Consider the following 14402-nt stretch of genomic DNA (forward strand, 5'->3'; position numbering starts at 1 on the left):
CTCATTACAGTTGTGACCGGGTGTGGAAGTGTGAATTGCTCATTACTCTATAATTTGTTCATGATTGTAGCCATGTATAAACGTAAGTAACCATTCTACAGAATTCATTACCTTTGTAACTTGTGAGCTCATTACCTTTGTACCTAGTTCAGCTATCAAAACTTTGGGGGCCCAGTCCCTGGACCCATTACGTACCTCTGTAATCTGTAAATACCTTTGTAACTTGTCATGATTGTGACCAGACTTACCTGGAGTTCATTACCTTTGTAAATTGTGAGTTCATTACCTTTGTAAATTGTGAGTTCATTACCTTTGTAAATTGTGAGTTCATTACCTCTGTAACTTGCTCAGCTATCAAAACTTTGGAGTCCAGTCCCTGGACCAATTATGTACCTCTGTAATCTTTTGACTACCGCCCACAGGATGGGTATGGGGTGCATAATAAACATATTAAACTAACTAACTAAAGTCTGCCCGAAATGCCTAGCCATGCTAGGCGTTCTAGTGGTACACTCTGTAATCATTATTTAACTACATGTAAACCACACAACAACCAAATTCTGTAAATTCAACATTGTAATCTTTATAGAGAATAAACTTTGAATTTGAATTTGAATTCCCAATTTCCTGTCAGCTTTGTCTTCCCCAGAAACTGAGAAGAGCCAAACAAATGTAAGCTTCGGTGGCCCTCAAAACCCAACAACAACAGCAACTGACTTTGCCCCCAAGATTTCTTCTAGAAAAATAAGTAATTACGTATAAAAAATTAGTCTTCATGATTTTTGGAGTCTTATACACAACGAAGACATCAACTCTTATTATAAATATTGTAAGTTTTGTGCTTTAATATGATGCGTTAGCTGTAAATGAAGCTGTGCTAGTATACATGATTCCCTTCAAGAGTGAAGGAAAGCACAAATGCCACTAGATAGTTAGAAACATGATGTATTTCTTACAAACAAGGTGTCAGATACCATCAGATATGTAAAAGAGATAATTATGCAACATTGGGTTGCCATTATGGACACTGCCCACCAGAGCAGCGCTGTATAGCCCTTGTAGCTTAGCGCTTCTTTTTTATTATAATAACAATAACTGCCCACCAGATTTGCCAGTTCAAATAATAAACCAATCAGCCGAACCTCATTTATGGGAAAGCTGATGAAAGCAATAATTACTGATATAACTGGAAAGGATGTATTAAAGTTTTTCACTAAGTTATTCGAGGCAATAGACCAAGATAAAGACAAAGACAAAGAAAATTGATTTCTTTGCAAGGTTACACTGTGTGATCACATTTTATAATTTGTTAGGTAAAAAGAAAGTCACTATCATGCCGGGGCATTTCAGGCAGACTAATCCTAATACTTAAAGACTACTTAAATCTAGACAGGTTAAGAGTGGTTAATTTTTAAATATTCATTATTTTATTGTATTTCTACTGGGATATGGTGTATATAGACTTCAGTAACACTTTAGATAACGTTCCACACAGGAGGCTGATTAAGAAAGTAGAGGCACATGTAGTAGGCTGTTGATGAGCAGCAGGTTGCCTAAACATTACCAACTATTTAATTACTCTACCAGATGTGTCTCAACTGTTTCTTTTCATTTAGCATATTTATGGTTAAATATGTTTTATATCCTTTGTTACCTAGCCTGACCTATAAACTGATTGCTACCCAAATGCCCCGGCAGTAGTCTTGAGCAAACTGTTTGGCATATGGCTGCTGATTCATTAAGCATCTAGTAATAATCTACATTATTAACATATATATATGAAGGTTACACCAGTGTGGGTCATTCATTGCAGCAAGTGATGGAGGGTCAATCTTTCATTTGCTAGTACGTACTAGTTGAAATTATTTACAGGAAACCACTGAATAATCAAAATCAATGAATTTGAAGGGTTGACTGTAATTGTTGCTATTTGCTTTTATGCTTGCTGATAATCCTTACCATTTTCACTATCAGGAGAAATAATTTTAAAATAAAAGTGAAAAGCTTCTTTTAAAATAAAATGCTTTTCATTTTAACATAAACTCGAGCATTTCTTTTTATGACTTTTTGGATCACACTCAGCGCTAGGGGTAAATGAAAACTCAATGGGTAAAGTGACTCTTACTTCATTCAAGAATGAGAATATAAATAGTACATACTGTAAAATCAGCATAAGTTAATTTACCCAATAAATTCTTTTGTTATGTAATATAACTTTCCACCAAAAAGGCTGGTAGCCCCATGTGCTGGAAAGTGGACTTTTACCAATACCTGTAATATGATTTCAGTTAACTTTGAACCCGGAGATATTTAATGGAATAGATGTCCCTAGGATTGCATAATAAGGCGCGTTGCTGACAGTAATGAAGAAAAGACAAATGCAGAGAAAGTATTTTTTTATGGCAGTGTTTAAATTTATGTAGAGCTTTATCAAGTTTAAAGCTCTACACGGAGCAAAACATTGTCAAAATAAAAGCTTTCTCTACACCTTCATCTTAATATCCAGGACTGTTTAGTAGCCCTGGTCAGGTGTCAGTATTTTATTTGTTATGCAGAAGCAATCAGATTTATTTACACTTCACAAACCATTCCAGGTGTTACTGGCATTAGTGATCATCTCGTGGACATACACAATAATAGCTGGTGTGGCCATTGCTCGCCGTCAGCTGGGGGCCATTGAGTCATTTGCTGATCAACAGACTTGAAGATGGGAAAAGGAAAAGACAAAAATTTAGGTGGTGTTATTTTTTTATAGTAAAATTCATTTGTTTTATTTAATTTTTATCTGTGGTAGTTTAGGATATTTTACTATCATGCACTATATTTTGCTGTAACTTATTTACCTGCTATACAGTTAATGCCCCTGGAAACAGTCTCTTCCAAGGTTAGCTGCTTCTTTCTCCTTATATGTGCAGCTTGCTTAGATTTTTCTTCTCCCAGTGACTGCATGAGACGTTCTGCTAATTCTGGATGAAAGTGTGATTTGCCATCTGGTTGAGGAATTCACTCTGTGTGTAAATATCCAATAGATGGTTTTTCACTACAAATGAGGGTTCAGTAAAAAAAAATGCATACTAGTAAAGAGTTCATTTCATGTGATTATCATCAAATTACTTTCGGTATAAATATCCATAAGAAAACTTGTTAGTTTGAGGAAGGGGGTGAGAAAATCTTCTGATTATTATTATTATAATAATTATTATTATTATTATATTATTATTGTATGGAGTGCTAAACCCTGGAACACAAGGAGTGGTTGAGGCTTGATCCTCCATTCTGAAGTCTGGAGACAGAAGCGCTACTCTCACAGTCAGGCTTTTCCTTCAGGTAACCCAAAAAAGCTTACGCCAGTTTGAATGTGATGTCACCCAGCAAGAAAAGAGGAAGGATCCATATTGACATTTCCTACGTGACATCACTTGTACAATCTGTGATTATCACAAGCAGAGAGGGATTAAACCATTCCTCTAATTTAGCCTTGTAACAAAGGTGAGATCACTTTACAAGGTGTGGAAAGGTCATGAGGGTAGGATCACTTGGATTATTAACATGATTCCTCAAGGGTTCTCATACTCCTTCCCAGAATTTCAAATACTATTCCACTGTAAACTTTCTCTAGAGCTGTTCGTAAGCTAAATTCTAAACCTCTTATTATGCCCTTCTACAAATTAACTAATTTTGCTCATATCTAGTCATTAGTATCTTCCCTATTTCGATACTGTACAGTGGTACCCCGAGTTTCGAACTTTCTTCGTTCCAGAAGGCTGTTCGAGTGCCGTTACCGAGTGAATTTCTTCCTATAAGGAATAATGTAAATGAGATTAGTCCACTTCAGACCCCAAAAAATACACTTACAAAAGCACTTACAATAATACACTTACATAATTGGTCGAGTTGGGAGCAGTTCGAAACTCGGGGTACCACTGTATTAGGAAAATAATATTTTGAATTCTAAAGACTGTAATTTTTTTTCTGTTAATCAATAACATGATTGTTCTTCAGAATTTTAAAGTAATTTGTTCTTCAGAATATTAGTAAACTCTAAGTAAATGATAATAAATACAGCCTCTTCTCACTTACTGACGGAGTTCCATTCCTAAGACCATGTTGGTAATGAATTTGTCGCTAATCAAGGAATCGCCTTTTACTGACACTTCAAAAATGTCACCACCCAAAATAAAAGCAATCCATTTATTATTAATGGTAATACAACGTGAAATAGGTCAATAACTTACTTTCGAGATATTCCAGGAAATGCATGCATGCTGATTACTTGGGAATTTTTTTTTTTTTTTTTTTTTTTGAAAAAATCACACTTTTTTCAGTCTTTGAATAAGATAAGAATGATCTTCTATAGCGACCCTTTCAGGCTCATAACGAATAACGTTTTCTGTAATGGTCACGGTCACTTTTTTTCCCTCCCCTGCTGCCCACCCTTCAATACCTCTCCATATAATGTCAGATTTATTAATTTGGGCCTCTTTATCATGCTTCTACATTATTTATGTTATATCTAATATTATTCTGGAATAAATATGATAGATAACCTTTATTGATAATAATAGTATAATTATGTATACAGTATTTTGTATTGCTGTGAGACACATCTCCACATGCCATGATATGCCATGAATTACTGAGACTCTCATGCCTTCTCCTTCTCGTATAGCTCCACCCACTCTCCAATACCTCTCCATATAATGTCAGTTTTTATTAATTTGGGCATCTTTATCATGCTTCTACATTATTTATTCAACCCAGCAACATTTCCTCCCAACAACAACGTGACCCAGTCCTTAAAAACCTTGAAACTGGGCATTGTTTTGTGTTCTTTGTATATGTAGGACCTTTTGGGCATTTTCTTCCAAAGAAAAGTCCAGTTTCATTCACATTAAAGATCTGTTCTGGACGGTATCCACCTTTCTTCGTGATTTTATCGAACTGGTCAACAAATCTTTACGCTGCTTCTGTCTCTGTGCTTGCTGCCTCACCACTGATACTCCTATTATGCAAGTTGAATCTCCGACTAAGCCGTTGAAACTGTCCATGGCTTGCCGTAAATGCTTTTGTTGATTCCTCACCTTCACATGCCTTCAAAGTCTCAAAGATACTGTGTGCCTTGCCTTGAATACTTAAAAGGCTCATCGGCATTCTTTTTTGTATCCGATCGTCAAACCAAATCACCAGTAATGTCTCTGTTTCATGAATGAGGCCTTTCTGCTGCCTATAACGAGCTTGTTTGGTATTCTGGTAGCGGGTGTTAAATGATACGTCTTCGGAGGCTTCTTACTTTATTGTTAAGTCGTTGTGGGTACACAGGCTTGTGTGTTGTGCCCATGGCCCGGGCAGGGCCATCCCACGAGAGAGAGCTGGGAGTACTGTGTCTTCCTGCTAGGCCGCTGTGTCAGTTAGAGGGAGGCAAGTCTGGGCATACTGAAGTGGCAAGGCCTATAGGTGGCAGCACTTGAGTGGCGCGAAATATGAACTAAGCTGGCAGACAGCATGGGCTGTCTGTGCAGACAGTACAGGCTGTCTACATACGCTCGGCCACCTACCGCGCGTCGTCCCGACGCGACAATACTGGTAGTAAAAGAAACTCTGTCTCTCTCTCGTAGGAACAGGGCACAGAACACAAAATAAAAACATATATATACATATGGACATGGAAAAAAAACTTCCTACAGGGAGGGAAGAAAAAAACATGTGGGGTGTGCTAAACATCGTGGTCATAGGCAGTGAGTGTCGAAGGGCATCACTGCACGCCTTCCTGCGTCTGGACATATACTGCAACACAGGAGACATCGCTGCGGCTGAGCTGTGACGTAACATGTTACGGTCTCCTCTGGAACGGTGAGGCAGACATCGTAGGAGTCGCTGCAGGTTTTCACTCAACCTGGGGCACGACATGCTGGTGCCCTTGAGTGAGGCGTCGACAAAACTCGGCAACTGGGCAGGACTTCTGGCAAGCGACTCAGGAGGACACTTCTCGACTGGTACTGTCGCTGGGCTGTCACTGCCGGCGAGAGTGGAGCGAGTTGTGGAGCGAGTCGTGGCAGAGACGACTGGGCGAAACATCTGGGAGTTGTAACATCATACACCAGACTGCAGTGAGCGAGCTAGCAGTCAAAGTGACATCATCTTTGTGCAGGCTGCTCACTGAAGCTTGTGACACGAGGCTGACACAGCGTGTCATTCTCTCGACAGTTGGAGTTATAGCAGAGGTTAGCCTAAGCGTCCCCAGACTTGTTTCTCTACATATAACTGCACTCTGAAGGTCTGGAGGTGAAGTGAAACAAATCTCGATGGGAATCGTAGCAGGTACGATTCTGCAGAACATCACGAGCGACGAGCATAAAAGCTTTCTGTACAAGAGGGCTCGTACGCTCAGGGCTGAGTAATCAGCTGTCAAACACACTGGTCACACGGGTGACTTAGCACAGTGGTGCCACTCAGGTCTGGCTCAGACCTCACTGGACACACGGAAACTTTAAAAACACACCGCTGTACATACGGTACAACATGGCTTAACTAGCAAATGATGCTTTTCTGTGCACAAAACTGACACTAAGACATATACTAAAATGTGAGAACACTGACTAAGAGGAATTAATTAACACACGACATATATTTTCTCTCAATCTTCTCGACAATACTAAAATAATTACTAGAACACTCGATGGTGACATCATGTGATGTCAGGCGTGATGTCGCGAGGTGACGTCAGCAGCACTGTGACGTTAGCAGACATCTCGAGGTGACGTCAGCAGACATCTCGAGGTGACGTCAGGCAGACATCGTGAGGTGACGTCAGCAGACATCTCGAGGTGACGTCAGCAGACATCTCGAGGTGACGTCAGCAGACATCTCGAGGTGATGTCAGCAGACATCTCGAGGTGACGTCAGCAGACATCTCGAGGTGACGTCTGCAGACATCTCGAGGTGACGTCAGCAGACATCTCGAGGTGACGTCAGGCAGACATCGTGAGGTGACGTCAGCGGACATCTCGAGGTGACGTCAGCAGACATCTCGAGGTGACGTCAGGCAGACATCGTGATGTCATGAAGTCGGGGAGCATCGTGGGTGACGTCAGTGTGATGCGGGCAGCAGACCACAGCATGTGGCCTTGGGACATCTGGTAACTCACGTGGCTGGTAGATTCACGTGACATCGCCCACACCCACGTGACGTCGTGATCTACGTGCGTCATGATCTACGTGGCATGCTGGTCCACGTAGCTTCGAGTGGCCTTGGGCACTCGGGTACACAGCACTGGCAAAGAATTCACACGAAAAACAGCAGAAAACACAGCAGAGGGAGTGGGCAGTGGTGAGTGTATGGTAGTGTGGTGGCGAGGAGCGTGGGTGAGTGTATGGCAGGGCGAGCATCTAGCCATTCCTCCTCCTCCACCCACAAACATGTGGAGAAGCTCACACTGGACGCAGAAATCACCACAAAACTCACCTCTGGCTTGCTGAAACAGCTGTGCTGAGCTGAACAACAACAGCAACATACAAGTGATGCTGAACACGTGACTTGAGAAACAGCGTGGGACACTGTAGCATGGGACGCTGTAGCGTGGGGTCACTGTGACGCCACTCACAATTCTCGAAGACTTTCGACAAATTTCGGCTGGATCCTGCTAGTACCTGTGTCTGGATGCTCAAAAGTGCAGACACGACATCAGGATAACTCGTTGAGAGACGGATGCTTCTTGTATGGGATGATGAAGTGAAGATGACTTCATACCTCTTCCTCCCTCTCTCCAGGCAAACACAACTGCTGCAAGCACCGCTGTCACCATTTATAACGAGCTTATGTTGTGTGTGCCCATGGCCCGGGCAGGGCCATCCCACGAGAGAGAGCTGGGAGTACTGTGTCTTCCTGCTAGGCCACTGTGTCAGTGAGAGAGAGGCATGGGCTGGCAGGCTGGCGTGCCTACCTAGAGGCCTGGCTACAGAGGGCAGCACCTGAGTGGCGCGAAATATGAACTAAGCTGGCAGACAGCATGGGCTGTCTGTGCAGACAGTACAGGCTGTCTACATGCCTAGTTATTATTGCTTGAAATCCTGTCAATGCTATCACACTCTCTTTCACTCTATCTTTTTCCTTCAAGATAGTTGAAATGGTAGAATGATCCAACTTCAAGTCATCGGCTATCACTTACACTTTTGTACCAGCTTCATACTCGTTTATACTCTTCATTTTCACCTCAAGATCAAGAGCCTTCCTTTGTTTCTTGGCACTTCCTTCAGGTGGACAATAAAGTACAAATTTGTAGAAATATGTAGTCTTGGAGACAGTAAAAGCTAGTATACTGAGCGGCTGTAGGAAGGAGATTAAGATGCTTGACGCTGAGATGCTGTGCTGCTCATTTCCATGACCCAAGTTCTTGTATGGCATAAAATGCTGACTCGTTGGAGAGCCCAAATGATTAAACTCAGTGAACAAGGTATGTCGATGGTAATACTAATAATAATAATAATCATAAAAATAATAAATAATAATCTCTCTGGAGCAGCTTAAATTACATATATATTTTGTACAGGTTTGGTAGCTGACATTTAAAGTGCTCCAGAGCAATTATTATTATTATTATTATTATTATTATTATTATTATTATTATTATTATTATTATTATTATTATTATTATTATTATTATTCACCATCTCCCTACTCGAACAAAGCTCACCACTCGACCAAACAAATACGACCTGCCAGAACTTTGCTGTAAACTATTTCGCGTTTCTTCACATTTTTTGGTGCTTTTTCTGTATTACGTATTTGTATAAATAAGTCACCAGGGGGCCTACGAAGATTAGTGATAACAGCCAACCAAACAGAAAATTGGTTGGGAAGAACTTGTTTGATACTCAAACGGAGCGGCACTCGAACAGCCTTCTGAAATGAATTAAGGTCGCATACCGAGGTTCCACTTATTATTATTAATTATTATTATTATTATTATTATTATTATTATTATTATTATTATTATTACCATCGACATACCTTGTTCACTGAGTTTAATAACTGCCACGAGAGACACAGAGAATGTAAACACACAAACGAACACACCAGCTAACCCCTCTACAGTGAACTTCTTTTGTACCTCTTCCATTTTCCTCTTGTTTGTCCTCTTCCAAGTGCTGATGCACTTCTAACTCTATCTTGTACTATGGGTGTACAATAATGTACAAATTTATAGATGAAATATGTAGTCTTGGAGACTGTGAAAGCAAGTATACTGAGTGGCTGTAGGAAGGAGATTGAGATGCTTGACACTGAGATACAGTTCTGCCCGTTTCCATGACCCAAGTTCTCGCATGGCATAAAATGAAAACTCGTGGGAGAGCCCGTTGTAACTCTGAGTTGTCAGTAAACGAGTACGTCGGTAAGTGAGAAGAGGCTGCATTACATTATTACATGAACTCATAATAGCACAGTGCTCAAATTTCCTTAAATATTGTAAAATTGAATTTGATAAAAAAAAAAAAAAAAGGTTTAACAAAGAAAACTTTGGGGTCTGAAAATATCTGTTGAAATTATTTTTAGAAAAATTTTTTGATATACATTGGTACCTTGACTTACAAGTTTAATTCATTCCTTGACCGAGCTCATAACTCAGTTTGCTTGTACATGTATATTAAATCAATTTTCCTCATTGAAATTAACTGAAATGCCATTAATCTGTTCCAGCCCCCAAAAACCACTCTACGGGCAGAAGAAATTACTTCAATATAACACTAATATCAACTCTACAGCTTATTTATCTATGAGAATTGATCTAATATGACATAATAAACACTATAAGTAATATAGAAACATGATATATACTCTAGAATGAATAAAATAGGCCATAATATGGAGAGTGTCCAGGATCAGTTCGAGCATATAAAATCACTACTGCTTCTTCCTATAATGTGTTCTTTGGTTCTGGGTAAGAGAGTTTTTGAGAGGCTAACTGCACTAGATCTCTACTGCAGTGATCTATGACTATCTCAGAAGTAATTATTGACTTATTTCATGAAGCCCACCATTTATTATGAAAGTAAATGCAATAATATTGACAGGAATCACAAAAAAATTATTGTTCTACAATTGGCTTATAGAATATTGGAAATATTCCAAATATTTTGGGATTTGTGTGGGAGGAAAGGGAAGATATTTTGCAAATGTCAGAAACTTAGCAACTTTTTTTTTTTGTAGAATAACTAAAGATCATCACACAATTACCTCAAGTTAGAACATCACATTAAAATTGTTTTATAAGTCCCAAGTCCCAAAACCACCTTTCATTGTGCCATTTAGGCTGGGGTTCTTGCCAAATGTCATTTTCAGTAAATATTTTTTTTTTCGCTCGTAACTTGGATTTTCGCTCACAACTCAAAGCAAAAAATCGACCAAGCAATGGCTTGTACAGTGGACCCCTGGATTACCACATTAATCCGTTCCAGAGAGCATGTCTTATACTGAATCTGTCGTAATCTGAATTAATTTTCCCCATAAGAAATAATGGAAATCCAACTAATCCATTCCAGACACCCAAATGTATTAAACAAAATAATTTTTTTACATGAAATATACATTTCCCTACACAGACAACAATGAGACATGCAGAATAAATACATAAATAAATAATAAAATGACACTTACCTTTACTGAAGAGTATTGATAAGTGATGAGACACTGTTTTTCTTGAACACACTGGGATTTTCAGCGATATACAAGTAAAGGCCTCACTTTGCAATCCCCACTAGCATTACAACAAAACATGAGAGTTAGCCTGTCTTTCATAGGCTTGTATCCTGGGAGTGCCTTTTCCTCCTGAGTAATGTAGGTCCTGTTTGGTATTTTCTTCAAGAACAGGCCTGTTTTGTCACAATTGAGCACTTCATGAGGTTGGAATTTTTCAGTCTCGCCATGCCTTATCACACTGTGTATGCCACTACAATTCTTAAATCTCTCAAACCAACCTTTGCTGGCCTTAAATTCACCAATATGAGCACTAGTTCCAGGTATTATTTCCTGTTCACCTGAGTGTTAGTTGACTGGTGTGGGTCGCATCTTGGGGAACAAGATTAAGGACCCCAATGGAAATAAGTTAGACAGTCCTCGATGATGCACTGACTTTCTTGGGTTATCCTGGGTGGCTAACCCTCTGGAGGTTAATTGTTTCTCATTGATCCACACCAACAACAGTCTCTCCACATCTTCGAGTAGTATTTGCGATCTCTATTTTGTAAGCATATTTGCACCATTCGCCACAACACCTTCCTTGATTGCCTTTTTCTTGGCCAAGATAGTAGCGATGGTTGTATGGGGTTTGTTATACAGCCTGGCCAGCTCGGAGATACGCACTCCACTTTCATATTTTGCAATGAATTCTATATTTTTTTCACCCTCTTTACCGAAGGGCTGGCACTAGAAGCTTTCTTTGGGCCCATGGTGGCTTATTTACCAGTTACAAGCACTAAAGCAGTGGAATAATACAAAATGTATCGCATGTATGCGTGGAATCGCCCTCACTGGCTTGTAAACAATGGCACACTGGCTGTACATGGAGTGTCCGGCTGCTTACGGCACGCAGACACGTTCGGGATGAATGACTTTAACAGAGCCAATATTTTTATGCAGAAACGTTACTTAATCTGAATTTTACGTAATCTGACAATGACGTAATCCGGGGGTCCACTGTAATTCAGAAAACTCGTAAGTTAGGGCACTTGCAAGTCAAGGTACCACTGTATTAGAATTTTTGAGTCACTGGTGTAACACCAAGTGTTTAGGATGCTGTACAGTTAACCCTTAAGGGTTAAACCAAAAATTGTGAGGGGTTGTTTTCTTAGAAGTCTCATGTATTTGGAATTTGTGAATACAGTAATATAAAATTCTGTATAATATATTTTGTTAAAGTTTTGGGATAATTTTGTTTGATTCCATGTGTCTAAATATTGCTGTAGTGGGTTAATATTGACATTTGTAAAAAACAAAAAGACTAATGAGAAAAGAAATTTGGGCATAAAAAAGTTATTAAGTACATTTTAAATGAAGTCCTTTGGTTAGTTTTCAATTTAGGAGTCATGTGCATCAAGCAACAGTAAATGGGTTATATGGCAGGACAAAAAAGTGGGTATGTAATGTGAAAATCTTCATGAGTTATTTATGAGATGCCCTTCAGGAAAAACATTGTATAATCCAGTGTCATGAATTATGAATCTTGTATATTTGAAGGTTTCACTGTATTTCTGTAAATATCATGCTGATAAAATTAATAATGAAATAGGTAATAAGAAAAGATGCTATTGTGAGTATGGTACAGTCCTGTGGAAGGTTTTATCTGGTATTCCATTGAGCATAATTTGAAAAGCATTCTGTGTCATGTTTTCAATTTGAGGGGAAGTGCTACACTGAAGAGAAAGGGGTACCTCATGCCTACACATTCTCTTCACCCAAATGAGACTAAAATTTTTAAATTCTATTTGGAAGCTCTCCTTAATTAATAATTGTCCTGAATGTTATAAGAGAAGTGACCTACTTCTCTTACAGCATTTTCTAAACATTCTATAATTCATACATCCCTGAGTACTAATTACCATGGGTTACTGTAAGAGGCATAAAATACTGACAAGTTGCAAAACAAACAAAAAAGCAGGATGAATACTGTATTTTGTTGCAGTGATTTCCTTGGAGATGAAGCTTTTTCAAATTTGTCTGTCATAGACTTGGACAAGCTTGATCTTCAAGAAAAAAGTTGTTTTAATAGTGTTCATTTTGTTATCCATGTTTTGTAACTAATTACGTACTATAATCTTAGTAAATATTATTTTATCTGAATACAGTTATTGATATACAGAACTATTTTATAATGTACTTACATTATATTGTACTGTATACTCTTCATTTCCTTTTCATGAATTTCCTGATCATCAGGTAGTCCAAAGAGAAGTGTTGATAGTCCAAAATCACCTAAAATGAGAGGTAGTGAGTCATCTCCTTCCTTCCGAAGGGATCAGGTATTAAGACTTGATCCACTACCACCAATCAGTGTCACACCATATCCTCTGTCAACTTCTACGGAAATGGCCATGGCCATGAGTTCAGAGGCACAGGCATTACAGGTTAGTTAATACAATGCTTAATCATTTTATACTCAGTATTATGTAGAGGTGAAGGTTTACTGCCATTGTCATTTTCTTAGGTTAACTGTGTATTATGAGTGAGGTGAAAGAGTTGAATGATGATGAAAGTATTTTCTTTTTGGGGATTGTCTTTCTTTTTGGGTCACCCTGCCGTGGTGGGAGACGACTGACTTGTTGAAAAAAAAAAACTGTGTATTAAGAGTTGCATAATTTAGGTCTTTACAATGTTATTAATTTATAATTATAATTACAGGATAGGGTAAAGGTGTTGTCAGATCTGGTCCGGGAGCTGCAGAAAGCCAGGGATGATAATATTCCTCACATGAATTCTATTAATGCTCTCTCTGACAAAATTGTCAATGAAGAAAAATTGACTGTTTCAAATCGGGTGAGTGAATTTCTTGTTTCTTTTGTAAAGGAATATGGTACTGTACATAATTTGTTTATTTCCATTTATTATTTATATCATTAATTCACATTTCTTCAGATGATTAATTGTATGTCCATCTGGGTTCACATTTCGTGCCATGCTGGTGCTGCCACTTATAGACCTACTTATCTCAGCCCACATCACGCTTCCTCTGCCTCACTCTGGCAGCCGACCTCATTCGGTCAGTAAGGTCTACTCTGTCACTCTCTCCCGGGCATGGCCTTCTGGGCCTGGGCCTGGCTGGGCCCCATAACACACTGCCTGTGTACCAAGAACCCAGTAAAACTACATAACACCTCCAGAGCCTTATTATTGATCCCCGGCTTGCACAGGACTCAAATCATTGTAATATAATTTTAATTTAGTAAACTAAGTACTGTAGTAGAAAAAATGAAATAATGCGAAGGAAATAAATCTGAATTGTTTTGTATGAGCGGAGCTTGGACATCCAGCAGGTGGTTGTGAGCAGGCTAGATAGGAATGAGTGTAGGGGATGGGTTTTTATGGCTTGATGTACTGTGGAGTGTGAGCAAGGTAACATTTATGAAGGGATTCAGGGAAACTGGTTTGCTAGACTTGAGTCCTGGAGATGCGGAATACAGAAGTTCCTAGATTAATGTCGTTTCTTTCAACATCTTTTCATTATAAAGTTGATGAGAGGAAAAAAAAATTGATTCCCGGCTGGGGCCACTGTGTATGTGGAGATTGCATGTTCTCCCCATGTCTGTGTGGGTTTTCTCTGGGTACTCCAGTTTCCTCCCACATTTCACTGATGTTCACGTTAGGTTCATTGGCATGTCTAAATTGTTTCAATATGAGTGAGTGTAGGTGTGTG

The 14402-nt window shown here is 39.2% G+C and overlaps 1 protein-coding gene across 4 annotated transcripts in view; it reads left to right on the forward strand.

Annotated features, from left to right (window-relative positions):
- The first annotated feature begins 647 nt into the window (after positions 1 to 647).
- The window catches only part of Sgf29 (SAGA-associated factor 29), a 57848-nt gene continuing 44093 nt past the window's right edge, over positions 648 to 14402 (forward strand). Inside the window, exons 1-4 of one of the 4 annotated variants that reach the window (XM_053780070.2) lie at positions 648 to 748; positions 2595 to 2735; positions 12929 to 13116; positions 13391 to 13525. In XM_053780070.2, coding sequence (XP_053636045.1) covers positions 2708 to 2735; positions 12929 to 13116; positions 13391 to 13525 — 351 coding nt within the window. In that variant the 5' untranslated portion in view covers positions 648 to 748; positions 2595 to 2707. Of the gene's footprint in view, positions 830 to 2594; positions 2736 to 3327; positions 3490 to 12928; positions 13117 to 13390; positions 13526 to 14402 lie in introns of those variants that run through there. The other 3 variants (XM_053780069.2, XM_053780071.2, XM_053780072.1) reach the window with 3 other exon arrangements.

This window comes from Cherax quadricarinatus, chromosome 27 (assembly GCF_038502225.1).
Source record: "Cherax quadricarinatus isolate ZL_2023a chromosome 27, ASM3850222v1, whole genome shotgun sequence".
Taxonomy (NCBI): domain Eukaryota; kingdom Metazoa; phylum Arthropoda; class Malacostraca; order Decapoda; family Parastacidae; genus Cherax; species Cherax quadricarinatus.